Raw genomic sequence first — 26323 nt, 5'->3', positions numbered from 1 at the left:
TCTTATTATTACATTTTTAATCAAAACTACTTTTTGGAGGTTTGCCAACATATGCTGAACTTTAGCTATCCAAGGATGCAGAAATAAGTGAAGTCAGTAGCAGTACCCAGATGGCAGCAGTTTGTCCCATGGATGTCTGGCTCAACAAGAGCCATAACAACTGTCTTCTAGTGAAGGCACAAGTTAAATGTCTAATGCTCTGTAATATTTTGTGCACAATCAATGTTAAACCTTTTTTTCTTTCTCTACTCTTCCTGGTTGACACTACAGTCGTTCCTCCTCAACTGCTTTGAATCTTGATATTTTCATGGCATTGATTCTCTGTCATTTTGATGGGGTTTTGCTCGTTTCATACGCATGAAATATTCACCTTTATGTTCACAGAAGTGCAGAAGGAAGGCAAAATTTATCTTTAGTTCTTAATGAAAGACTGCAGAGCATCGCCAAGGGTGGAATTTATTACTTTTTGCTTAACGACCACCAAACACACACATAGAGACAAGCACATCTCTGAAATGCTGACCTTAGCTGGTATTTGATCTGAGGAGTAAGAACGAGCATCTGAAGTGTAACTAAGATGTTAAAATCATTAGGAGCAGATGAAATGTGATAGTTGGTAGCATTTTAAAACCCAAAAAATGTAACACTGATTTTATAGCTCTATTGGACGTGGTTGAAGGTGGGATGTATAACAAGAAAAACCAGGATAAAGAGACTCTTTTTAATGATAAACCCCTGTTGTCCAGCCCATCACTAACCTTAACACTATCCTGTCTTATCACCTTCAAGGGTATCTGATGGATTTTTTTTCTCTATCTCCAGTCCCTTCTCTTTTTTTTTCCATTTTTGCCATGTGATTCTGAGAAAGGACAGCAGCTGCCTCTGCAAGCATGACCATCCTTTCTCCTCTGCTTTTCCTGTAGTCATTTGCTTTAGGGTTCTGCCTCTGTTTGAGGGAGAGATGTGCAAAGATGAAGAATTTCAAAGGAGGCACCAGCTGTTAAGTTTTGCCCCTGCTCATTCAGCTGGCATCTCCAGCAGCAAGTTGATGCTTCCTTCTCAATCAAAATATCCTGCATTATTTTATTAAAGTGTCTCTCCACTCACATGGTCTGTTCACAGGCTAAAAAGAAATTATTATACAGGCAAGCATTGATCCTGCCTGCTCCCCCTGTGTTAGTGGCACTTCCATTAATGACCTAGAGATGTGTAAGGCCATTCATTTTGGCTCCTAATTCCTGTCATTTAATGAGTTGAAAATCCTATGTTTTTTAATTGTCAATGCAACCTGTAATTAAGTATATCATGGTGCAGCACACAAGATGCAAAATTATATGATTTAGATTTCATTTTGTTACATTAAATTATTATGTAAATCCAGCTTGACACTTTGCATATCTGTTTTTAGAAAGAACTTCTCATTTCCATACCTACACACCCCCAAAGTTGATTGAAAATATTGTGTTACAGGTACATAAAAAATCATCTCTTTGTAAAGCATTTTTGATTCATTATTAAAGCATTTTTTGATTCATTATTAAACAACATGTTCAAATATTTTGTTGAACAATGCTGGTTAAACTCCAGTTTGATAGAGAATGCTTTTTTAATCAAAGTGTTCTATTAGTATTCTTCCCAAGCAGCAGTTATTGCAAAACATACTGAGTAGATATTTCAATTTTATAAGCAAATACAAAATGTGGGCAATGTTCAGCAATCTGTTGCTGCATTGTGATCAACTGACAGCAAGTGAATGAGTTCACTTGGTGAAAGAAAGAAAAAGAAAACTTTCCACTTTTTGGAACCCAAATGACACTCAGGGGTTGCTGTGGGTCTGTCATCACTGTTCTTCACTGCTGATGACTGTTCTTCTGTTGTCTCCTGGTGTGCTGAAATAGGGAAAGAACATCTGCAAAAGTCTAGATCTGGGCCAGAAGGAGACTTTACAAAATGCCAGAGCAAAAGCAGTAAACAGTCCTTCAAAGAGGGCTGTGAATTCATCTCACACAGAAGGTCTAACTAATAGTTTAATAGCTCATTCAGAATAACTCTGCTTGGACTTCTTGACAGGCCTCAGTCACACCAGTCAGTCATGTTATTTCATAACACATCACTGGGTCTGGAGTAAAATAAGTTTGTTTATTTTTTTTTTCCCTTGTGAGTATTATTAGGGTTACTTATAATGCCTTGAGAGATTAAGATTTAATTTTATTTCTCTGGGAAAAGAAAGTGTGTTTGTTTTTTGGTTTTTTCTCTTCCCTGAGTAACCATAGGCATATTTTCTATTTCAGGCTGAAAGTTCTTGCTTTTCATTCTATAAAATGCTTTCTTCCAGCATTAACCCAGCTGCTAGGTGTGACTTACCATATCTGTATCATTCATTATCTCTATCCCTCTGTCATGTCTCCTCTCCAAACCTGCAGTCCAGGTATTTTAATGTCTCCTTCCACATAAGGCTAAGTCCTGATCATCTCTAATCTGCTTGCCAGCTGCTCCACTGCTGTTTCTGCCATGTCTTTTTTGAGATAGGGTGGTGAGCACTGAACACAGTCTTCCAGGTGAGGGAGTACTAATACTTTGTGTATTTTCTTTATTCTTTATTTCCCACTGTACTGCCACACCTTTTAGTTTTTTTGGGTTTTTTTGGTTGTTTTGTTTTGTTTTTGTTTTTGTTTTTTTTCTTGGATGCTGATGTGTATTGAGGATTGTTTCCTGCTTATTATTTTGTGGTTTTTTTCATAACACTCTACTGTGAGCATGATTGTCTATGTGACTTAGTCCTGGGTATAAAAATGGTCTATATCAGATCTATAAGGAGAGCAATAAAGCAAACAAGGAAGGCAAGGGCATGGGGAATAACTTAGGAAACTGTACACGTGTATTTATCTACTAGTTCATTTTTGAGTAGCACTCACAGTTTTGTGTATAATTGTTATATGATTGTCCTGCATGTCATCATATACTTTTTTGTTGACAGCTCTGTGTTGCATTAATGACATTGCACACTACTAATAGAGTTCATTTTTAGGGTTGTTTGGAATTCATTTAATTTGAGTATCCAGGAAAAAAAAAAAAAGTTTGTTTTTTATTTTTTTTAATATTCCTCATTTCAGACAGATACGTCGTCATTGGTAGCCATCACAGCACTTTGCAGGGTTATGGTGGGCAAGGCTGGGCCAGCAGCACTGCTGTGATCACAGCCCTGCTCCAAGCCCTGATGCCAAAGGTGAGGAGGGGCTGGAGGCCTGACAGGACCCTGCTCTTCTGCTCCTGGGGAGGAACAGCCCTGGGCAACGTTGGCTCCTACGAGTGGGCTGAGGTAAAACTGCTCTGGGAGGACTCACTGCAGGGAGGGTTCCTGTCACCATGGTATTGTTATGAAAATCCTTCGCTAGGACTTTTCTCCTAGTCTAGCTGAGAAGCCTCAGAAAGGAAATGTAAACAATAACTATCTGATGTCTGTGGAATGTGGTCTGGAGGTTGTTTACCAATAGGTGCATCTTTGATTGGTCTCACATGAATTGTTTTTACTTGATGACCAACCATGGTTCGGCTGTGTAGACTCTCTGCGGAGTCACTAGCTTTTGTTATTGATTCCATTCTATTCCTTGCTAGCCTTCTTCTGTATGTATCATTTCTCTTATTCTTGTAGTATAGCTTTTTTAATATATATCATAATGGATTTAAGATTCTCATCTCTTCCCTCGTCCTGGGACCCTCAAACACAGTCACAGGTTCCTTCTGCTGAAAGCATGGGAAAAATAGGAAATTACCACGTGGAAACTGTGGCTCATTAACTGCCCTCTGAGGTCTGCCTGTGTTCATTCATGTACTGCACAGCCAACCCAGGGAAAACGTTTAGTGAGGCCATTCCAGGGATAATGAGGTGCCAGGATGTTGCCATGGCTGTGGAGGTTGCATATACAACACCCTTGGGAGCTGCTTTTCCTCCCTGGTTCAGCACAGCTTTGTAAAAGGGCATTGCCAGGGTCTGACAGAGGGAGAGAAACCTCAAAAAACAACACGGGCACAGAAACAGCTTAGAGAGCTTTTTCACCTTATTGAGCGTTTAATATTTAATAATTTTTCATCTATAGGCTTAGTGTGGAGAGAAGTGAATCAAGAAAGAGGAGAACCATGCTATGGTTTATATTATTTAAATAAACCTTGCAGTGTCTCCATGGCTAGTGCTGATTCACTTCTCACAGGTTTGTGCTGAGGAGTTGGACACAATCCCAAACAGACAATTCCTTGGGCTCTTTCAACAGAATGGGAATCAGCTGGTTGAAAGAAAATACCTCAAAAAGTATTGATGATCATACATGGCTGAAGCAGACTTCAGGTCATAAATTAGAGGAGTTGCTACTCCTCTAGGCAGAGAATTTCATGGCTGCTTTTCCAGCTCTAATGGTTCAATGAATTAAAACAGTAGATAAAATAAAGAGTTAATTGCTTTTTACTGTGCATAAGAAGCAGCCAGCCCTCATTGAAATTTCATACTTCCAACATGATTATTCTTCAGAAACAAGAGGGGGTGAAAAAATCAAATTGAAAAGATCCAGGCTGGAAGCAAAATTTGTTTAGTTCCACTTCAAGTCAGCTTTGCATCAGATGTAATTGCGTTACACCCCTTCTGTTCAATATAAAGAGCCACTTCATGCAAAGAGGAACTCATTACTGAGAAGGCAAAGGGGATCCTTTTAAAAAAGAGATAATAATTGAAACAGTTTGTACATGCTATTTTTATAGTCTAAAAAATAATACAATGAAAACACTGGGAAAGTTATGCTATTCAAATCTGAGTTTGGTCTCTGAATATTTGAGTCCATTTAACTGTTGATAATGATTGCTTTTGAAGTTTGTCTTCTGTAAGGCATAAGTTTGAAAGGCCATCATGTTGTTTCACAGTGTGTAATGTTTTCATTTTTGGCCTTACAAGTGTAGGAATTTTTAATTCCTCCCAGACCTGTTTGCATTTTCTTTAGATGATGTGTGAAATGGAATTATAACTTCTGCTAAATAGAGAAATAGCACTGAGATATCCTTTGAAGTTTACGAGAGCATATTGTGAGAAGCAGTAGTTAACTAATACTCGGGGAATCACAGAGGATGGAAATGTAGGGTGCAGTTTTCCCCTAGAAGCAACCAAAAGAACAAAAACAGCCTTAATTATGATGATGCAAGGTAGTAACCATTTTTCTGCTTGTGTTGTAGGATCTCAGGAGCGTTCTTCAAAGAAATGTTGTGGCCTACATCAGCCTCCACGATCCAGTCACAGGCAACTCAACTTTACGGCCCGTGGCATCCCCTTCTCTTCAGCAGCTGGCAGCAGAGGTTAGAAATAAAATATTTGGTTTATGAGGTTACGTGGTCAAGATCAGTCTACGTTACACAGCAATAGGTGGTTATTTTGTTTAAGAATTTTGACCTCACAAATACACATGAACTGTTTTTTGTTATTTTTTGAAAAGTAAGCAGGTTAAATTTAATTTTAAAAAAATAATAGATTAAGAGGTTGGAAGGAATAACTTGTTTCACCTGTTTGTTAGGCAAAGTCTGACCATACTTGCTTGCCCTACAGCTTTTTTACCTTTGGGTAGCTTTAAAGTAACATATTTGGTATTCTTCAGCAGACAGCACATTTTTCTCATCCTAATCAAGCTGTTCCAGACTGTTTTTCAATTTGCATTTAAGCCTGTATATTTACCAGATGTAACATGACACACAGGGAGAGTGTTACTCCCACCATAATAAACGCTGTCTGAAGTGAGTGTGTCAGGTTCAGTGCTCAGCCATGCCTGTGCAGCTCATCTGGAGTCAGAATATTCCACGTGTAAGGGCACGTAGGCCTTCAACTAATGACCCCTCTGCTGTTCCTGAGCTTTCTGAATTTATCAATATTCTACATGAATGGAAGATAGTGTAATGCATGTTCTAAATTACAAAACCAGTGTGAAGTGGTATGCATAAAATGGAGTTCAATTTCACTTCCATAAATTATGCTTTTTAGATGTTTTTTTTCTGTGCGTTTGCCAAATGAATACTTATTCTGATGTTTATTTGACTTGCCTCTGAAGCATTTGGTAAAAAACACTCCTCAAAGCTGCATCTTGGATTGAATGCAGCTTAAGACTGATCTGGCTTGGCAATTGTTCAACCAAGTTAGTAAAATTATATCAGTAAATTGCTTCTTAGCAATGTCTTAACCATTTCTCCTGTTCAGTGTTTAAGTGGTAATTTCCTCATTAGAAAGAATCTGATTTATTCTGTGTAAGTATTATGAAAAATGTGATGCAACATCATTTCAGAGGAAAAAAGGCTTCCATTTGTGGAAAATTATTTATAATGTTATATATGTGAGTCTGCAGGTGTTATGGATATGTCAATTCAAATTTGGTATCAGTTTTAGCTATTGTATTTGCAAGAAATACTACCCTGGAAAGATGCTAGCCTTTTGCTAACCCAGTGGTGTTGGCAGTTCTGTCTCCATTAAAACAAGTATTTGCCATTTAAGGGAGTAAGTTTATTATTATCCTTGAGCTATTTGGGTTTTTTTGTCATTTTATTTCTTTGACTCCACAGCACAATCTGTGGCAGTGATCTGAAAACTAAATTGTCTGGAGCTTTGCAGCAGTCTCTTTATTATCTATTTATCACTTTATTAAGACTCGATTCTTTCATCCTAATAAATGTCATATTAGTATGAGCATTACATTCAGGCTCTCTGTTTTGAAAAGGAAGAGAACTTCTGCTTTATTTCTGGGGTATTAAATAATATTTTGTAATTCTTGTAACAGCAGTTGTGCTCTGTTCAGCAGTATGGAAGGACCCCTCTTAGCAGCCTTGCCTTGCACCTGTTAATTAATAAAACGTGACTAGAATGTCTTTTTTCTTTTTTTTTTTTTTTTGTACATCCGAGTAAACACCTTCCATCTCACTTCTGATTCTTTAATTTTGAGAGTGCATCCCTTCTGCATGTTTATCCTAAAGCCCCATTTAAAAAGTAAAGGATAAAGTGCATATGAGCATTTTATCTGTATGACTTTCCTTTCTATAGGCTATTAGTATCTGTAATTAAAACAACTGTCATACAGTTTGTGACATTAAAAAGATTTATGGGAATTAATGCTTCCAAATGCTGGCTGGACTTCTGGATTCATATCAAATTACTGACAGTGATGGAGCAGCCTAGCAGACATCCTTGTGTGTTCCCATGGGTACTCAGTTTGCCATGTGTCCAGAAGATTTTCTCTGGAAGACTGATCTGCTTATGAAGAATATTGATATTACTTCCAGAACCTGCCAGGAAGACAATGTGATTACAGATTACCTGTAAGTTATGACACTGCAAATGGGGTGAGATGTGACTTTTTGGAGCTCATCTCATCTTGAAGAAATTGTGAGTCTATTCACATGAGATTCTTGCTACCAGGTGCAAGTTGCAAAGAGCTTAAAAATTCCAATGAGGAAAAAGGTTCATTTTAATTTGTGTGAGCTCTGAATATTGGTTAGAAGAGAAAAGAAGGTGAAACAGGAATTTAGAATTAATGATATCAGTCCATTTTAAAATGTAAAGATAGATTAGCCTATCTTGTTTGGTTGGATAGAAGTTTTCCATAATTTGTGAATACATGGAAGATCCTGAACTGTGCCTTTGGATTCAATGGTAGAACTCATAATTTAATTCCATTTTTAGCCCAAAACAAAAGAAACTGTCGTGCATTATTTTTCCTTCTACTGCTAAACAGTGTTGTAACATTGTTTGCAGGTAAGGGAGACTGAAATCTCAAGATTTTTTGGGTTTTGTACAGTGCTCACTGTAGTGCTAAAGTTGTGTGTGAAAGAAAGGGAAAATGAATTCCTAGGGAAAATTAATTTGTGTTAGAAAAGCCTACAGAGGATGAGTGCTAGGATTTTGGGGATAACAATGAAAAACTGTAGTTTGTCCTGTGAAAGAGAACTCAAATAATAATCACACTAAGTGCAGAGCACTCTGTGGATGCTGCAAGGAACATAATTTAAAGAGAACTGTGGGAAAATAGCAAACTAAGATGGGCCAATGCACACAGCAGTGTTTGCTTTCTGTCTTTTTTCTTTTTTTTTTTCCTAAAATAAAATTTTGGACAGTTGCTAATCACTGCAGCTTCCACAATATTTTCCCCTTAATTTCTGGGAAAATTAGGAAAAAAGTTTTAGCTGAAATATTGTTTGTATGGATTTTCTAAACTCAGCAATGAAAAAGAAGAATCAGGAAACTTAATAACTTTTCTGCTATGTGAGGTCTGGCAATCAGAGAATAGAATAAGTGCTTGGCTAATTAACAGAGACCATGTCTCTAAAAGAATGTTTTCTATAAAGGGATTATATCTTCATACTAGTTGCAGGTTTCAAAAGGGAGCTACATAAGCAGTCTGCAAATAATAATTTTATATGCCTGTCTGTGGGATTCTGGTTGAAACACCAAATTACACGAAGAAGCGAATTTAAATATTTGGATTAATTAAGCAAAGAGGAACTCAAACAGTTCTGAGACCTTGACATATTTAATTCAAATATTTTTTATATAACTAATTAGTGTCCACATTAACAAGAGGGAAGGACTGCCAAGTTATATTTTTGTCTACTGTTATTTTGTACAGAAAATGATGGTTAATTCGCTTGCTCAGTTGGTGAATCAGCATTTGTTGGCAGAGTGTCATTGGTAAATTGGGTTTGTTCAAGGCTGGGATTCATTCTCGTTAAATAAGGACGTTAATGATTTTTTTTTCTATAATGGACATGTCACAAAGAAAGAATAAGTTATTATGAAATATAAATTCATTGCTGTTGTCTCTTAACTGATTGTGTGACCATCAGAGTCCAGGTCTGCTGTTACTGCTGAGCCCAACAGAAATTACTGCTCCTGTCTCCCAAGGAAAGGAGTGATTTAAAGCTATTGATGAACAAGTTGATCATTAAAAATGACTGTGCCAAGTATTGTTCCATGCTATTTATCAGTATTTGTTTCCACTAATGCAGTAAAAGGCATAAAACATCTCTACATTTAAAGGTGGTGCTATTGACAGAAAGCTCTTTTTTCTTTATGAACTAGAGCCAAAGATAAACTTCTGCATAGATGTTACTATCATTATTTCTTGATTTAAAAAAAATTAAATCTTACAATAATGTCAGCATCAATTCTCTTCTTCCAACTTCCATGTGTTTCTCATTTTTTTAATACTGTCAGCATTAATAGTGAATCTCCTAGTGTCATATATCAGTAGTTGTAAATAAGAAAAAGTATTATTATTTTAATTGCTTGTTCTATGCCCTGAAACAGAAGACTATTGCTTCCCCATGAGCTTTCAGTCTTTACCTATTATGAATTTTAGTGTTAGATTTGATTGCTGGTGTTACTTTTTATATTTGTGTTGAGAATAAAAGAAAATCTCTTTGAGAATCAGAAGTTGTGAACTGTGAACTGATGCTGTGAACTTCTATCCCAGGAATTCCTAACAGTGTTAGAATGATGCTGTTAATATAATTGGCAATACTTCATTGCCAGCTCTATTAAATTAATTAAGATGCTGCTTCTCCAATGTGAAAAGTTTCATTTAATAAGGGATTTGATTTGCAGGAGGTTTTTTTGCATCTTCTGACCAATTTTCCCTTTTCATAAAATGCTGCTTTGTCCTCTGTTGCATATTTTTTCACTCTTCCAGATGGAATAATTTTGTTTCACATTAATGCCAATTCAGACAGAGTAATTTAACCTATTCATATATTTTGATGTTATAAAAATACTATTACTGTTGGACGTGGAGAAAAGAGTTTGTTAGCAAAACATAATGTAATAATGAATCAGTTTTCCAGCTGTGGTCTTACTGGAGGACAATTCCTTTGTTCCTGATGGCTCAAGCTTTCTGCTTCCGTGTCCTTCGCTGTATTTACATAGATTTCTAATAGAGGTGTAAATTAGGTATATTTTCAGAAAGATTTTCTTGGTTTGAAATGTAAATGTCTATTTCAATAGCCATTGTGGATGAAACTGAATAAATCTGAATATTTTATTATATTTAGGTGTAGTACTGAAGTAGGGAAGTAATTCCTTTTCTGCTGCAAAAATGGGGTTTAAGTTTTCTGTTGTCCAGTTTAAGTTTCTGTTGTCCAGTCAAAAATGGTTTAAGTTTTCTGTTGTCCAGTTGAGTTAATATTGTCTCATATAATGAGCTGTACATGTAAGGGAATTGTTTTTTTCCTTTCAAACACTTTAGCCAGACTACAGTATTAGAAAAATTAACTTCAAACTGTCTAAATATTCTTTTGTTTAATTTCATCTTGATTATTTCCCTTCAGAACTGACTTTTTCATGATAATAGAAAGATGTTTTCTTAGCGATAGAAACTTCTTTCATGTAGAGGGTTTAAAAGTAAACTTTTAGTTCTTACAAAAGAAGATAGATTGAGAGCTCTGGATATTTTAAACTCTCTACATAAACAGAAATCATTGAAAAGTTCCTCTTGATATTTCTCTCATCATTATTAACTATGCTGCTGAATGAAATTAAATTGACTTAATAGGTATAATCTGTACTATACAAACAGCCCATGGGAAAGAAATGCACATGCAAAAATCTGGTGCATGGCCAAATAACCAGAAAGAAAGCACCTTTAAATCAGAACTGGTAAGAAATTATTATAAACTGAAATGAGACTTCAGTCTGTGGAATGTTTTTTGGTCCAAAACAGCTGCAGCCATGGGCTTTAGTTGTGCATGTCCCAGAAAAAGAAGCAAAATCTTGTGCAGCACAATTTACTCTTTCATTTGCACATCCTTATTGGGAAAAAAAAAAAAAAAAAGCACCTGGGTAGTGAAAAGCAGACCATTTGTTTGTTACAAATAAAAAGGTGACCTATTTTCAGTAATGCCATATGTATTTAACCTTGCCAGAAATATCAGTGTGGCCTTTCTGAGCGTGCTAAACCTCACCTCCTGCCAAGGAGGAGGCTCCAGGTGCTCTTTGACACATTGTGCTCCCTCTGTCTCAGTGTGCCTTGGAACTGTGATTGTTCTGTGGACAGGCATGAAGATGTTTGTTTTTACATGATGTACCTCTCTTTTATGTTGTAAAATTGGGCTAGTACTGAGCAGGTTACTGAAGTCAGAGGAGTGGGAAGAAATGAAGGTTTGTAGAAACCTGGGAAGGTGTGGGGGTTTTGGTTTGGATGGGGGTTTTTTTGTTGTTTCTTTGGGGTTTTTTGTTTTGGTTTGGGTGGTTTTTAAGCTGTTTTTCCCAGGAAGAGTAGAAGTACCTCTGTGGAATGGTAAACCAGTAACTGAGGTGAAAATATTGACCTGAGCCGCAGTGGGTGCAGTGAAGAGTCTGGAATTCCTGCTCATGCTGAGATGTATTGGGGTTGGAAGTTCTCTTTCCACATGGACCCTTTTCATGCTTGGAGAACTCTTACATGTCTTCTAGATTTAAAAAAAAAAAAAAACAAATCCCCAAATGCCTCACCTGGTTAATGTCAGTCATCAAAAGGAAAAAAAACATCTTAAAATTTTGACTTAGGCATATTTATTAGCAAGAAGTTAGAATTCCTTTGATGAATTCTTTGAAACCAGGTGTGAGGAAAATCGTTCCAAATCCATTTAAAACTGTGATAGTTTGAATAATCACAAGCATAAGCTTGAACTGTTCTGGGGTTTGCCTGGTTTGCTCATTCTTCATCTGTTTACCACAAGCAGATTCTGGTGATGTCTTGTCTAGTATAAAAAAAAAAGACTAAACAGAGCTAGAAGGGAGACTTTTGGGATACCCAATGTGAAATTTCAAAAGCAATTTCAAGCCAGTTGAATATGTGTGGAAAATATCCAATATTCCAAATTATTCCTGAGGTTTTAATTAGTAACATAGTTGAGATGCACTTTTATTTATGAGTCAAAGAGCCACAATTCCCATAGGATTACTCCTGTCTTGAATTGCACACAGAATGGGACTTCAGTGAATAGAACAGAGAAAATTCTACAGCAGATAATCTCAGATGTCAGGAAAAGCCAAAATGCAAGAAATAGTTTTCTTGGAGGTTCTGCAAAAAGCTTTATTTTGGCAGCTAAAGGTCATACAGCTCCAACCTTTGTCTCCTGGCAGAGCATTGAAAGGGATTTCAAAACCTGTTGTGTAGCCTTCTGTTTTAACACTTTAAATGCTTTAAGTTTTCTTTCAAAAGGAGGTTTAAGAGAGCTGCTGGCTCCTCTGCTTTGTGACACAACATCCTTGTCTTGATTAGATAATTGTTGTATAATTACTTTTAAAAGGCTCAGTGTTCTACCTTCAACAGGTAATTCAGCACTAGAAGGGAGACTTCTATCCATACAATTATTTGCATATGCAATTATAGCAGTGAGGCCAGGGATACAAACTGTGGCAGGTGGAGTGCACAGAGAAAGATTTAATATTGAGAAAAAATGAGCTCATATTTATGGGATTCAATAGCTTTAGCCCATTAAAATATATTGGGTTGTGAAGTAAATTTTTTCCACACTGCTGACTAGAATCTGCACCTTTGAAAATTCATGTAGATGCTGTATTATTTAGTATGAAATATATATATATATGTAGCATTCATTAGTCTTCCTTACCAGAGTAAATAGCTTTAGATTGCACTTTACAGGATATGTCAATTTGTTTTCTCAATTTGTGCAGTGCAAACATTTCTCCCTTACAGACCGTGTATGCATTGTTTCAGAAAGTTCACTTTTATTGCATCAAAATTAACTTTTAAAGATCAGAATTCGGAGGATGAAATCTGAAATAAAATGTTATAGTTACTTTACTTAGATTATACTGTGCAGTAGTTAGAAGCTATCAGTTGTCTGTATTGTAGAACTCTGCTAATCAGTTCTGAAATAAAATACATTATCAGCCTTTCTCAATTTCCTTGCTTTCTATGAAGAAACAGTGACATATCCCTGAAAATTTATTGATACTACTCCACATTCCCTTAACAAAATTTAAATGTGTTTTTAGTCTTGTACTACTTGACAGTACATAGAAATCACAGTATCCCTGTTCAATGCCTTGCTTAGGTTTTGGAAAGATCTCAGATAATAACCATAATTTTCAGAGCACAAAGAAACCCATCATTTAGATGTATGATGAGTTTTGGGTGAGTGCTGGCTACTTTGTTTTGCTTAAAATATTTTCAAAGTTCCTTGGACTAGATCACATTCATGTTAGAATCCATGTTTTAACCAGGCTCTGGTTAAAACCACATTTTATTCAAGCAGTTGAAGTTCTTCTCCCAAGCCCTAATATTTCATGGCTCTTGAAACCAAGTTCCAGTGAGCTTCCGTGGAAACCAGAAAGAAAAAGTCATTTGACCATATGGCTTTTCCTTCTCTAGGGTTTTCTCTTCTCCTTTTCCCACTGCTATTGTTTTGCTGTACAGAGGCAAGGATTCTTCCTTGTGGTTTAAATAGGTAAAAGTTGGAAGAATCCAGTCAATAAAAGAGGCCTAATTTCTGACATTAAGTGCTGTGATACAAACACAGCAAGAAAAAGCTTGAGCACCATTAAGTCCAGGAGAGTTTTAATTTTTGCATTATCAAAAAACAGGTTGACTGCATCCTTCTGTTACAAATACAAATGGTCAAAAATCATTTATATTCAAAATTAGATCAAAATGCATAAGCTCTGAAGGAAAAAAGCATCTGAAGTTTTGAGTGTTGGGTGTGGAGACAGCTTCCCTCTTGATACAGTATTCTCTGGGTTGTCCATCATAATGGAATACAATTTCAAGCAGTTCCCTGAAATGTACCATCAATAAGTGTAACTCACTGAATAGTGAGGCTGAGCCTTTGTCATGGAAATTCAGTCTTTAAAGTCTCTTTAAAGTTCTGGAGAGTTTGCCTTTTCCTGTGCTGCTGAAAAAGTATAGAAGAAGTTCTAATGCAGAATTTTCTGAGGTAAATGGATACTTTGGAGAAACACAGCTACCAAAGGTGTGTGCAACAGTTTCTCAATGATTTTTTTTTAACTTTATAACTATATTTTTTAAGGTACTGAGATACTTGGAACTTGTGATGGCATTCTCATTGCAGTCTTGCCACTTATAGAATTCATGCTATGTAATTTCAGCTTTAAATATTTGATTGCTCTGAAATTCTCTTATCAAATGGGAACATACTTGCTTGATTTTTACCTTCCTTTAAAAAGCCATTAAAATTCCTAGCAGTTTGTGCTGAATGTTGGCAACAGGTATATTTGACTCAATGAGGCATGGGACTTCAATTTGGTTATAGGAAGGATAAATGTAATTCAGAATCATGTAACAAGCACCAGGAATCAGAGAAAGACTGTCAGTAGATAAAGTTAAATGTATAAAAAGTGCAGGATAGAAAATTAAATTTACACTATATAATTTTTTACTACCTTGCTTTTGTATTTCCTACCAGTCTGATGTAACTTCTGCATCTAAAATGTGATTTAGTCCTGTGAGGTACCATATATTAAAAAGACTTTACACTGATAGTCATGGTTTTTTTAAAAAAAATAAGACAAATATTTAAAAGTATGCAAATACTTCTTAACAGAAACCAAAGCCTTGAACAAGAATTACAGGATTAAGTTTGTCTCATGTTTTTGTAGCTGTAAGCTAAATAAAAAAAAAATAACTCCATTTTGCAAAGTAGAATAACATACAGCAAAATATTTAAATTTTTTTGTTCCAAGCACAGATATTTCTCCATGCATTATTTATAACCACTGGTATTGTAATTTCCCATTTTTTAGGAAGTCACCATTGAAATGCAAAAATTGCTTCACACAATTTTGAAAGGTACAACTGGAATTTTATTTTCAGCAGGTTGTGTTTCTTAGGTAAACTGACTTGTCCTTGGTTCAGTAGAAATCTGAATACAATATCAGAACTGGGTCTTGGGTAATCTTGGTTTAACCTGACCTTTTGAAAGTGTTGTGTTTGTCACCATTTTCAGTTTCTTCTTCCCCTCTGGGTGAAAAAGGCCTTCTCTGTCATGCAGAATACCTGCAGGCTTTTTGAAAGAATGATTATTTTAAAGCCATGAGATTTATCTAAAAGGCAGGGTTTTTTTACCTTGTGAAAATGCAGTTCTACCTCCCTGCACAGCCTAAAAAAACCTGTTTACTCTTGGAATTTCCAGGTGTGGTGCTTTTGTGTATGAAAACACAGAGCACTTTGGTGGTGGGGGAATTTAGGTTGCCTAATGGGGATCCCTGCGGTTGTAGTGATTTGTTTGAGAATCACCAGCAGTGTCCACAAGTATCAGAAGGATTCAGATGGTGCTGAATTCCTTGTCCCTGATGACTTTCAATAAACACAGTTCTTGAGGGAGTTGTTTTTCCCTGGTGGCAAGTTCCTCTCAATGGAATATGTGTGTGTGCAGGGAACATCTCTCACTTCACTGTGGTAATCCTGAAGAACCCAAACCAGGGGCAATTTCTGAGATTTAAATTTCTCTTTTCTGTGACTGATTTTGCAGGGCTACACCAGAGTCTTCATGTTACCCTTAAATGTCATTAAGTAATGTTATGATTTTAGATATTTTCAGTAAGGCTTTATACATGTTTAAATGACAATATGTCTAAATGGGAAGGAAAAATTGCTAAGGAAGTAAGGAACCAACATTTTATTCATTTTTAATTATTCACGTCAATCTTAATATAACATTAATTAAATGCAGCAAGGTTTAGTCACTCTACCTCATAAGATTTCTTGGTGTAGCTTTAATCAGGTAATCAAATGATCACATTGTATAAATAGGCAAATATATCACATCAGTGGTGTGTAACATTCAGGCTATTTAAACCACAACTACTCTCCATCTATAGCATATTAATTATCACCCCCACATTTAGATTTTCTTTTCCTACACAGAGAAAGAATGAATGAATATAATTTAGAATTATTTTTATGCACATACTTAAATCATGTCAGTTTTATAAGGCTCAAAATTGGGGAAATGCTGTGCATTTAATTATTGTTTAGTTGTTCTGCTTTATGATATTGGGCAAAACAGAAATGTTAGATACCTTGCCTTCAGTTGGTTTGAAAAGCACTTTGAGGTCTGTAGGGCAAAATGCTATATTAAAACTCCCTCATAACTTCATGAAGAGCTGATTTGCATTAATAGCAATATGTATAATCAATCAATAAAGACAGAGCAGAACAGGATGTTTATAGCCAAACCTGATATCAGCTGGGAGAAACAGAGAACTATGCTTGCCATAGAATTCATGCAATTCCCAGGAACTCCATGGTTTTTTTAATAGTCTTTGGCAGTCATCTATTAATATTTTTTAAGAATCATCAAGCCTTCTGCCTCTAATGGTCTGTGTGCTAGAGTGTGGCAGGTGTTTATAGATGAGAGACACAGACCTGAATCCTTTGTTGTGCAGCTTCTCTGGCCTTTACTACCTGTTCTTGTTGATTTACATATTTACAGTAATAAATATGTTAATCTCTTGATTTCTGCATTTTTACAAGGTGTGTGATGAATAAATAAATTCTGCAGCTCTTCCTTTAGACAATTTTACTTGCTCTAGATGGTCTCTCATACCTCAGGTCCTTAATTGCACCGGTTCCTGACACAGGTGGTGATTCAGCTCAGAAATAGAGATCAATTATTCATAAAGAATAAGCTTCCTTGTTGTAGTTCTGAAGCTGGGATCACTTACATACTGTAAGAATAACTGTTCATTCTTTACTTGCCCTGTTAAAAGCTCCTTAGATGTTTTAATCCATTTTCAAAAGATGGTAATGTTTTAAGTGAAACTAGAGTCAAGTAAAGAAAAGTAGTAACCAGAACTAACTAATAAGATCTGCAATGAAGTCCCACTTGATTATACTTCAGATGTGTCAGATCTATTTTAGAACATTAACTCAAATTAAATGTATTTGATTGACCATATGGCACTCTTCATTTTCTCATATTTGTAACATAAACCTGTAAGATGGTGCTAACACCCAAAATGAGCTCCAGAGAAATAAAATTATTCAATTACAAATAGCATGTGAATCCCTGCACTGACACCAAGCACTCCTTGATTCCTGGCTCACCAGGGGCTTGGTTTGCCTCCAGTCTGAAGGAAGGGCTTGACTGACATGGTGGAGCCAGCCTGAGCAGCTGAGTGCTCTAAATACAGCCAGTCTGTGTTTTTCTTCTAAGGCTAACCAGCTGAAGAAATACAGTTTGGCTGCTCTACAATGGGAGTTAGTTGTGTGTTGCTAATAGTTTATTCTAGATATGTTTTTAAAGGTGTTTTTTTAATTAATTGTATTAGTTTTATTAATGGTAAAGCATTATTATTCTTTAAGTCTATTAGTCTGGGGAAACATTTCATTTGTTTAATGAATGCAAAATGCACTATATGAACTTTGCAGTTGTTACCAAGGAATTGAAGAATGCTGGCGTTTAGAGTCTGCATTACAATAAAAACAGATTGGAAGAGCACAGCATCTTGCATGTAAAGCATTCTCCTATATTGGCGCTGGGTTAAATATTTATTGTTGGGCTTGTGTGTGAGAACAGTGCAAGTGGAATAAAGCAGTTAAACTCTTAAAATGCTGTACTATTGAATTAAACATTGCTGTCATAAAAATATTAATCCTATACTGTCAAGGATGGTGATAAAAACCCCCAAACCACCATATTTATAGTCCTCTTAACCAAAGCTGTAAACATTTCATATATAAACTTTCATGCGTAAGAAAAACTAAATTTCATGGTTGCTGTAGGAAGGCATCTCTGCAGCTCCGGGTAGGCTGGTAGAAATGGGATTTGGTGGATATTCAGAATTAACTATCAAAAGCTGTATTTCACAATTTCACATCATTCAGTGAGCCTTTAAACACTAAAGGAAGAACAGGCTACTCAACACTTATGAAACTTGACCAGCTGTGGTGGGCAGTGTGAAGTGAGGAGAGTCTGATCTAGGCTGCAGTGTAGAGCATTGGGTGATCCTTAAATGCCTTATAATTGCTGGAAGGAGCAGTGGATCTTGTACACAGATATATGCATAAAATCACACCCATGGCTTTTTGCCTGGATGTGTGCTGTGCAGTGCGTTTGAGTGGGAGAGACTGTAAGAGATACAGTCGTGCTTATTAAAAACACCTTTTCCAATGAATTTGTTGTTTGGGTTTTTTGCTGTTTCTGTTAGAACTTTTTGGACAGGCCTTGAACAACTGTGAATGTATGTAAGAATGGCAGGAGCAGAAATGTTTAACAGATTAAAAAAAGGAGTAATACAGCCACCTTTCAAAATTACTTATGAAATGGAAGCTATTTCTTGAAGGTATTTTAAAATAATTTTCTGTGAGACTCTGCAGCCTTTATTTAAACTGCGTAATATGCAATTGCATTATTCACAGCACTGCAATGAAACTGTGAAGCAATAATTATGCTAATTTTGAAATGGGAAAATACCGAGATTTGTCTCTGTCTAAAATTTTCCTGATAACCTCAGAGGCTTTAATATACAGAATTTGCTGTATTTTTGTGTTAAAGCAGAACCAATCTTAGGCTGTTCTTCTAGAAAGCCTGTAATTTTGTAGGTAGAGGTGAGGAAGTTATGTTATACTACATAAACTGTTAGCTAAATGCAAATAATCTCCAGTACTTCAACTTCCTAATATTCTTGAAAAGAAACCTGAGTAGCTTATTTGCTGTAATAGATGTTGAAAGCCTTTATGCCTACTGTTTATTAAGTGTTTAATTACCTGGTAGATTTAAAAGCTACACAAGTATGTGGCACTCAGTCTGGGCTTGATTTTCCAGTTTCCATATTTATTACAGTTCTGTTGCTAAGATTTCACCATTAAATACTTACGTGAACGAAATACAAAGATTTCACTGACTAGAATTGTTTTAAGAAACCTACACAGAAAATGTGTATTACTTACACAGATGTGTACTGGGTATCTTTAGCCTTTCAATTCTGTTTTTCTCTTAAGCCCTACTTTGAGGGAAATTCTTTACATTGCCAGCATTTCACAGACATATCTTCGATTGAATATGATAATCCCATTCAGCTTTTTGTTGTGGCAGAGCATGCTATTAACTGAATAAAAACTGATTCCTTAGGAGCCATTAAAGATCTCAAAATCTTCCAAAAGGCACCACCATGATGCCTTCTAATCAAGTCTAATCTGGCCAGCATGAGACATTTCATATGCCTTAATTCTTCTCTTGCCTCTCCTGCCACCTCAGAAAAGAATTTTCTTGTCCTCTGGAAGACTCAGCCATGTTGCAGCAAAACTTCACTCTCTGCCATGTTAAAGTTGCTTCAACCCAAAGAAAGCAGTTTAAATGAGATGTTGCTACAAGTCTTCCAAGAGTCTGATTGCAAACAAGTAAGTAGAGCTTTGATTTGTGTTTGTTTTTTTTCAGAGCCAGAGCTTCAACTGTGTGGAAAAGGCTAGATGTCCAGGATCCAATGTGAGTTCTGTGCAGATACAGGGAGATTCAGATTATTTCATCAACCACCTCGGAGTGCCTGCCACGCAGTTTTCCTATGAGGACATCAGAGCATCAGAGGTAGCTGTGACTAAAAATGGACTAACTGAAAATAGCAGGAAGATAGAATTATGTTTTCTCAGGTTATATTGTGTTGAAGTGGAAATTGATCTCCTCAAAGTGCATTTTTTTAAGTCAACAGAGGATTACCACAGAGCTTCTAAGTGTCTGGTTTTGTAGGCATATGGTATTCAAAGAAACAGATACACATTGAAGGATGTTGTGGTGAAAATGTTAATATTGCTGATAGTTTTATAGGCTACATATTATCTAATCCAACTTTTGAGACTGTTTTCAACAAAGAGGAAACAAGTATTGTTGTGGGTTTTTTTACTGCACAGTAGGATGTGACAATCTTCAAAATGGATTCTATATCCATTTTCATACCATGAGAAAAATAAGATTCTCTAGGATAAGCATTGGTGGTAAGGATCTGTGTGCTTGATTGGAGTCTTCCAGACACCATGGCTTTTTTCAGTCCATCATTCTCTGCAAGGCAGGTAGAAAGAAGAGGCATTTTATGCTGTTTGGAGTTCAGGTTGGAATTCGAGACAAATAAATTGTTAGGAGAGTTTGTCCTTCCTCCGCCTTCACCACTGTAGGTTATTTGCAGTTGGACATCTCAAACTCACCCTCACTTGGTGAGCTGAAGATCAGGAAGGCATTAGGTATTTCAAGATGCAATGGGCAGGAGAAGAGGTTTATGTTTTCATGCAAATGTAATGATGCACTGACTTCATATTCTCCTCATTTCTCTTCTTTCTTCTCTTCACTGTGCTCATCTCCTGTCTTTCCAACTTGAGGAGCAAAGCTGAGGCTGGGCTGAGCTGGAATGTTTCCTGACACTGCACAGCTAATATGCTTCTCTTTCACATATGCAAAACAAATCAAGGATGTGCCCAATAGGGAGCATTGCTCTTGTGTTGCTGTGTAGATTAAAATAGCTTAAGTCAAGAATTTATATCAATAAGGAGACTTCTGCTTCTAAACATCGTGGCACCTATCAGGTAAAGTTTTCTATTTCAGATTTAAATACAAGGTTAAAGACTCTAAGGAAAATCTGAAGGCAGAAGATGTGTGTGTGCAATGTTTATGGAAGGCTTGTGGTCCAGAGGAATTTTTTGTTGTCACTTAGCAGCTATTCCACATAGTTTTCATTCAAGATCTGTGTATATGCAATCTACAGACAATGAGAAAAAAAATCTACAAAATTCAGTATATCAAAATTGTGACTATTTCCCAGCAACATTTACAATATGAACACTGAAGGTTCCTTTGGCTATTGTCTACTTTAATCCAAAGTTATTCTTCATGTTCAGTTAACCTTGTAAATGGGCATTTTTGTCTCTCAGAATGACTCATCAATATAATTAAAATCATAAAAGACAGTATTTCTATATTTGCTTAAACATGACACTCTAAATTTGGTTCTTTGTTAAAAATTCAGCTTTTGTCCTTCTTGAAAATTCATTTCCTAGAAATAAACTTTTTAAGTGTAATCTGCAGTCTGGAAGTAGACGTACTGCACTTCTCAGACTGTAGAAGACCTTGACCCCATGAGATCTGTTTTATGTGAGAAATAAATCCACTTGGCACATTGTGTAAATTTCTCTTGGCAAGAGGATGGAATTTTTCCCTAAAAGTGAAGTCACACAGAATGACTAAATTTGGATTATTTGCTATATCTTTGTTACTTATTGTACAGGTTGTTAACAGTCCTCCAGAAAATAAGCTCATTGTCTCTCCTATGTTCTATCAAACACGCAATCTGTTTATCCTTTACTGTTTATTGCCATTGTTTATTGTGGATTCTGTTTATTGACAGATGTTATAAGGCAGATAAATTACTCTGTGTTGACAGCCATATTAATAAACATTGTAGGAATTTCTGTTAGGCAGGTTAGGGGCTGATAAAAATCTGTTGGTTTGCAGAGAGGGATTTTTGCTTGTTTGTTTCCATCCAGCTTTTTTTAACTATGCCTCAGCTTTGTCAGCTTCGTTGCAAAACAAGATTTGGGCGAACGGGTTCAGAAATGGACTGTTCTGATGTACTTTTATGGGTTATCATTTTGCCAGGTGGGTTTCCTCTTCTCTCCCTCTCACTGCTGTGACCTACTCAGCAATGACTCTTCCTTTGGAATATACATCACTTGTTTATTTTACCCACCTGTCAGCCAGCGTGCAGTGTCAGGTAAAACTGATGCTGTTCCACAGCTGGAAAAAACTGGTTTGGAGTTAAAAAGCCCAAGACCTGTGCTTGTGTTCTTCCTCCAGAGCAGCAGCTCCAGGTCAGCTTTAGAAATGCATTTCTTACCCAGTCGGAGCGATGCCAGTGTGCAGAGAGAGGGTTATAAAAACCTTCCATTGACAGGAACCTGAGGAGTAAATACGAGGAAATAAAAGTTGTAAGAGGAAACATTCAGGGCAAAAGAGTAAGTAAAACTGTCTGGCTTGGAATTACGTAATACAGTGAACCACAGCCTCGGGGAGGTTAAATCTGCCTGGCGAATGCCCGTGGTCGGGTCTGTGAGCCAGTAAAGCGCATTCTGAGAATTCAGCCACTGCTGTAGAAGTGCAATGGGTGAAATGCAGCTCATTTATTCACCAGCAGAAAATATGCAGCATTTTAGTCTCAAAGTAAACTTGGAAGAATTTCTCAAGTGGAAAAAGATCATAATATTGCCGCAGTTTCCAAGGATTCTCTTGCAGTTGCTGAAGAAAGCCTTCCTCACCTCCTTACCTCTGCTGTGCTGGGTTTTCCATCACATGAGGGTCACATTCTGATTAGTAATATGTTAGGAGACAAGCTGATCAGATTTTCCTAACACTGCTGATTATTTTGCTTTCAGTATGAGTTATGCTATTCAAGAGAATGATTAGAGTGCATCCAAGTGACTATGTAGAGTCTCCAGAGAGAGACCTAACTGTTGATTTCTAATCAGAGTTTCTCTGCTACTGAAAGCCATGATTAGTCTATTAGTCCTCACCTCAGCAGAGAATAGTGTTAGGAACATATTCAGTTACCTTTATATCAACAAGGAAGAGTAACATAAACTAAGAGAGCTGTTAAGTCAAAGACTTGTCTTACCCACTCTCTGTGCTGCATAAAAGCTGGATATCAGTCAAATTACTCCATTGTATGAGCATTGGTAGGTCAGAAATAACTACATGGCACAGGTGAGTACATTCTGATTTTTTTTCCCATTTGTGGACTATTTCTGTGCTCTTGAAAATATTAGTCTTGTTTGTATAACAGTCTGTTTTCACACCCAAAAATGGTATAACACATACATGTCCTCCATAATGAGAAAATACATGCATATAACAGACAAAAGAATCTGTTCATCACAACTCTGCTTGGTGTCTTAGATATAAATTCCTCTCCTGTGGTATTTTAACTTTGTAAACAAAATAGTCTTATTTACATGACTGAAGCTCAGCTCTTGGTTACCTGATTGTAAATTATTAATAACTCTGAAAACACTGGATATGGTGGTGTATGACCTCAGGGATGTGCACTCAGTTTCTGTTTGGCTTCATGATGGTTTTGAATCCACTCATTTTTGAATGGATGTACATGGATTGTGTGCCTGCCCTATCACTTAGAGCTCACCTTGTTTCTCATACTTCTCTCCCTCAGTTCCTTAAGATTGCATTGTTTTTCTTTTTGTATGAGCATCATCTTTGTAATTTTCCATGTTTAGTTTTCCTCTTGATGGAGCACCCTAAAGTCTAGTTTGCTCTGCTGGACTAAACATTCTGATGGACTTTTTTCTTCCATGAAAGGGGACAGGGAAAAGTAGTTTTTAGAAGATTTGTGTTTGGGTAGTACTGGGCTTTTCCCTGAAGGGAAAAGGTCCAACTCCCTAGTTACAAGTTAATTTATTTTAATTACTTCTTTCCTAGCACAGTTTATAGCATAGCTGCTGAATTCCTGGAGCACAAGTAAGCACAGAGTCTGAGAAAAAGAGCCTTGCTGTGGCTGCCTAATGTTTGGGTAGTAGACAAAATATAAACTGGGTTTTCCATTTTTTCAGTCAGAGATTTGACTTTCTCTCCAGCATTGTACCTCAAACATCATTGAACTGTTCAGCATTTTGAGTTCCAAGCTTCAGCTGATACAGGAGTACTTTGAGCTTTTTTCAAGATGGAAACTAATTGACTGTTACCATCCATTTCTGTGTCATTTCAGTCAACAGTTTCATGAGAAATACATTTTTTTTAAATTATAGTTGGATGATTTCCCATGTTATCTGCATATTATTCATCCTTTTCAGTGCATCCTGTTACAGAATGAGTCCTGTCTGATAAAACAGAATCTTAAATCCCCTCTGTGATAATGTAGTAGTTTACATCAACATTAGCATTATTACTTTGTTTGGGGAAAAAAACTGCTGCACATGCACATTATTAAAATACCCAACAACTTACTAACTTGCTCTTTTTATTATTTTTTTTAACATTTATTGATGGACACATAATCATCATGAAACATTTCATAGTAGATGTCCACGTTTGGGTATGCAGGACTCACAGAACATTTACTTTTACACCTAGATCATAAAAGTTGTTTTCCATATCTTCACTCAAACTTAAGTACAGGCAAGAAGTATAAAAATTACCTGTCACATTATTCACAGGCTAAACCAAGGTAGTGTATTACCATGGACCACTAAGCTAATTTAGTAGAAAAATGAAAAGAGGTTTCTTTATAGAAGGCATTTGTATGTAATATATGTAGAAGAGTTTAGAATTTTGACAGTTTGAGATTGTATCCTCTTTAGAGAGAATGCATAATGATTTTTATTTCTGTTGAAATATGCATAACTTTCTGAAGGTAACTTTCAACTTTCATTAGGGCCCTTAGAAGTGATTTTCACCTACACTGGTGTAAAACAGAGGGCACTAAATCTTGACTCTTCAGTGAATGTGGCTTCTCAGTGGGTGTTACCATCAGCCTCTGCATCCTCCCTCCCACCCTGTCCTGCCCTCTTTTCTTCCTTTTTATCACTCTTTGGGGAAACTTACTGCAGTTTCTTGATTTCAGTGTTTACATGCTTAGACTGACACATCATGCACTTCTCTCAAAAGAACTCAAAAGCTTTCCAAGATTTCTTTGTTATGAGAAAAGAAACAGAGGAGCTGTCCTTGATGGAGAGAACTTAGGGTGTAGTTTACAGAAAAATAACTCTCATGTTGCAAGCTGCTTTTGTCTCTTTGATGTGCTGATGTTGGTGTAGAGAGAGGGCTCAGGCAGCTTGGAGTGCTGTTCAGTGCATCTCCCTTGTTTCTGTTCCTGAGTGAGAAGGAAGCTGCTGTTTGAACCCCAAACACATTTCATTTTTAAATGCATCTGTATGTATAATCAACATGGCTTTGTGGAAAGAAACAAAGTCTGTGGTACGATTTCATCTCCACAAATACAACCTTGTACCTGTGTGTGCACCTTGAAAGCAAACCTTAGTCTGACCTGTGGTATTCTTTATTTTCAGCTGGTTTTGTATCAGTCATGTAATCACTGCTCAAACAGTTCCAATGCTTAAAGTCAATCCACTTTTTTTTTCCCCTGAAGTGCTGGAGCTCTATGTTCTTGATGCAGTTATCTCACCATCTTGAATCACAGCATTAATCCATTGTTGCTCCATATCCAGATGATTTTCTCCTTTACTTCTGGTGTGTCCTCCTTCAGTCCCTTTCCAGCCAGGAAAGAGTTAGGGCAGCCATGACACAGTCTTGAGATTTCTGACTGCTTGGATTATCTACAGCTGACCAGGCCTTTCTCGTAAATGTCCTGCTGTTTATCTGACATTATTATTTGTGTCCTCCTCGATTAAGTGTCACCCAGTACCAATTAATTTATCAAAGCCAAGTATATTTATCAAGACATTCCATTAGAAGCATCACAGCATCATTTTCTTGGAGGGATCAGACCATATGCAAAGACCCAATGTGCTTTAAGTCAGCTTTAGCTGCTCAGCAGAGAACTTCAGGGCCTGTGGCATTTGTGTGAAGGTCCTTGGAAGAGATTTAGCACTGGTTGTCTGAGTCTGCAATTCCAGGGAGATTCCTACCCCTAAACAGAAGCCTTGTTTCTCCTCTTGCATCTAGTCTAGGAGGGAGTTTGCATAACAGCAGTGTGTTGCTGTGATGATCTCTGATTAGTAGCTTTTCCATCTGAAAATACAGCTCTGCATGGCTCCCCCTCATTCCCTGTTTTACTTCTCTTTCCTCCCTGGTATATGTTAAATTTTTAAAGGAAATAACACAGCTGGTAGTTGCCCATGGGGAGTTACTGGAGATATTTCATGCCTGTATGAAAGAATCAAAGTACCGGTGTGCTTGGTATACCAGAAAGTCTTTGCAAAGGAGCAAATGTGTATCAGCCTCAGGATGGTTGCTTGGGAACCCAGGATTCCCTTTTCTGAGCTGCCTCTGGAGAGTTTGATGCTGCTGCTGAGAGAGTTTATTAACTGTGTTGTAGAACTTCAAGGGCAGCAAGGTGTGGCAGTGGGAGTTGGCTGTGTCAAGGTGAAGAGAGAGGTTTCATTTGTGTTTCTGGACAAGCAGTGAGCTGCCAGTGTGTAACAAGGAATTGTTCCAGGAATCCCCAGCAGGTTGCCTGGGACTACCTGAGGGTCCAAACCACAGCTGCCTTTCTGACTCAGGGATTATGCTGGCTTTATAATAACTGTGCTTCTCTTTATTCAGACTGATTTTTTTCCTGACCAATGTGTTTTTTCTGTCTCAAGCATAAATTAGTGTTTTCTAATTCCTCAGTTCAGTCAGG

General features: G+C 36.8%; 1 protein-coding gene across 13 annotated transcripts in view; it reads left to right on the top strand.

Annotated features, from left to right (window-relative positions):
• NAALADL2 (N-acetylated alpha-linked acidic dipeptidase like 2) overlaps window positions 1-26323 on the top strand; it is a 409871-nt gene that overhangs the window by 311144 nt on the left and 72404 nt on the right. For all 13 annotated transcript variants that reach the window (XR_005257965.1, XM_038145641.1, XM_038145644.1 and 10 more), the window contains 3 exons: window positions 3114-3319; window positions 5215-5334; window positions 19411-19557. Coding sequence is in view for 12 of the 13 variants with exons in the window: in XM_038145641.1 (XP_038001569.1) it covers window positions 3114-3319; window positions 5215-5334; window positions 19411-19557 (473 nt within the window). In the remaining variant the exon portion in view is untranslated. The remainder of the gene's footprint in view (window positions 1-3113; window positions 3320-5214; window positions 5335-19410; window positions 19558-26323) is intronic.

Source organism: Motacilla alba, chromosome 9, assembly GCF_015832195.1.
Source record: "Motacilla alba alba isolate MOTALB_02 chromosome 9, Motacilla_alba_V1.0_pri, whole genome shotgun sequence".
NCBI classification, from domain to species: Eukaryota; Metazoa; Chordata; class Aves; order Passeriformes; family Motacillidae; genus Motacilla; species Motacilla alba.
This window is presented reverse-complemented; position numbering and strand designations above follow the sequence as displayed.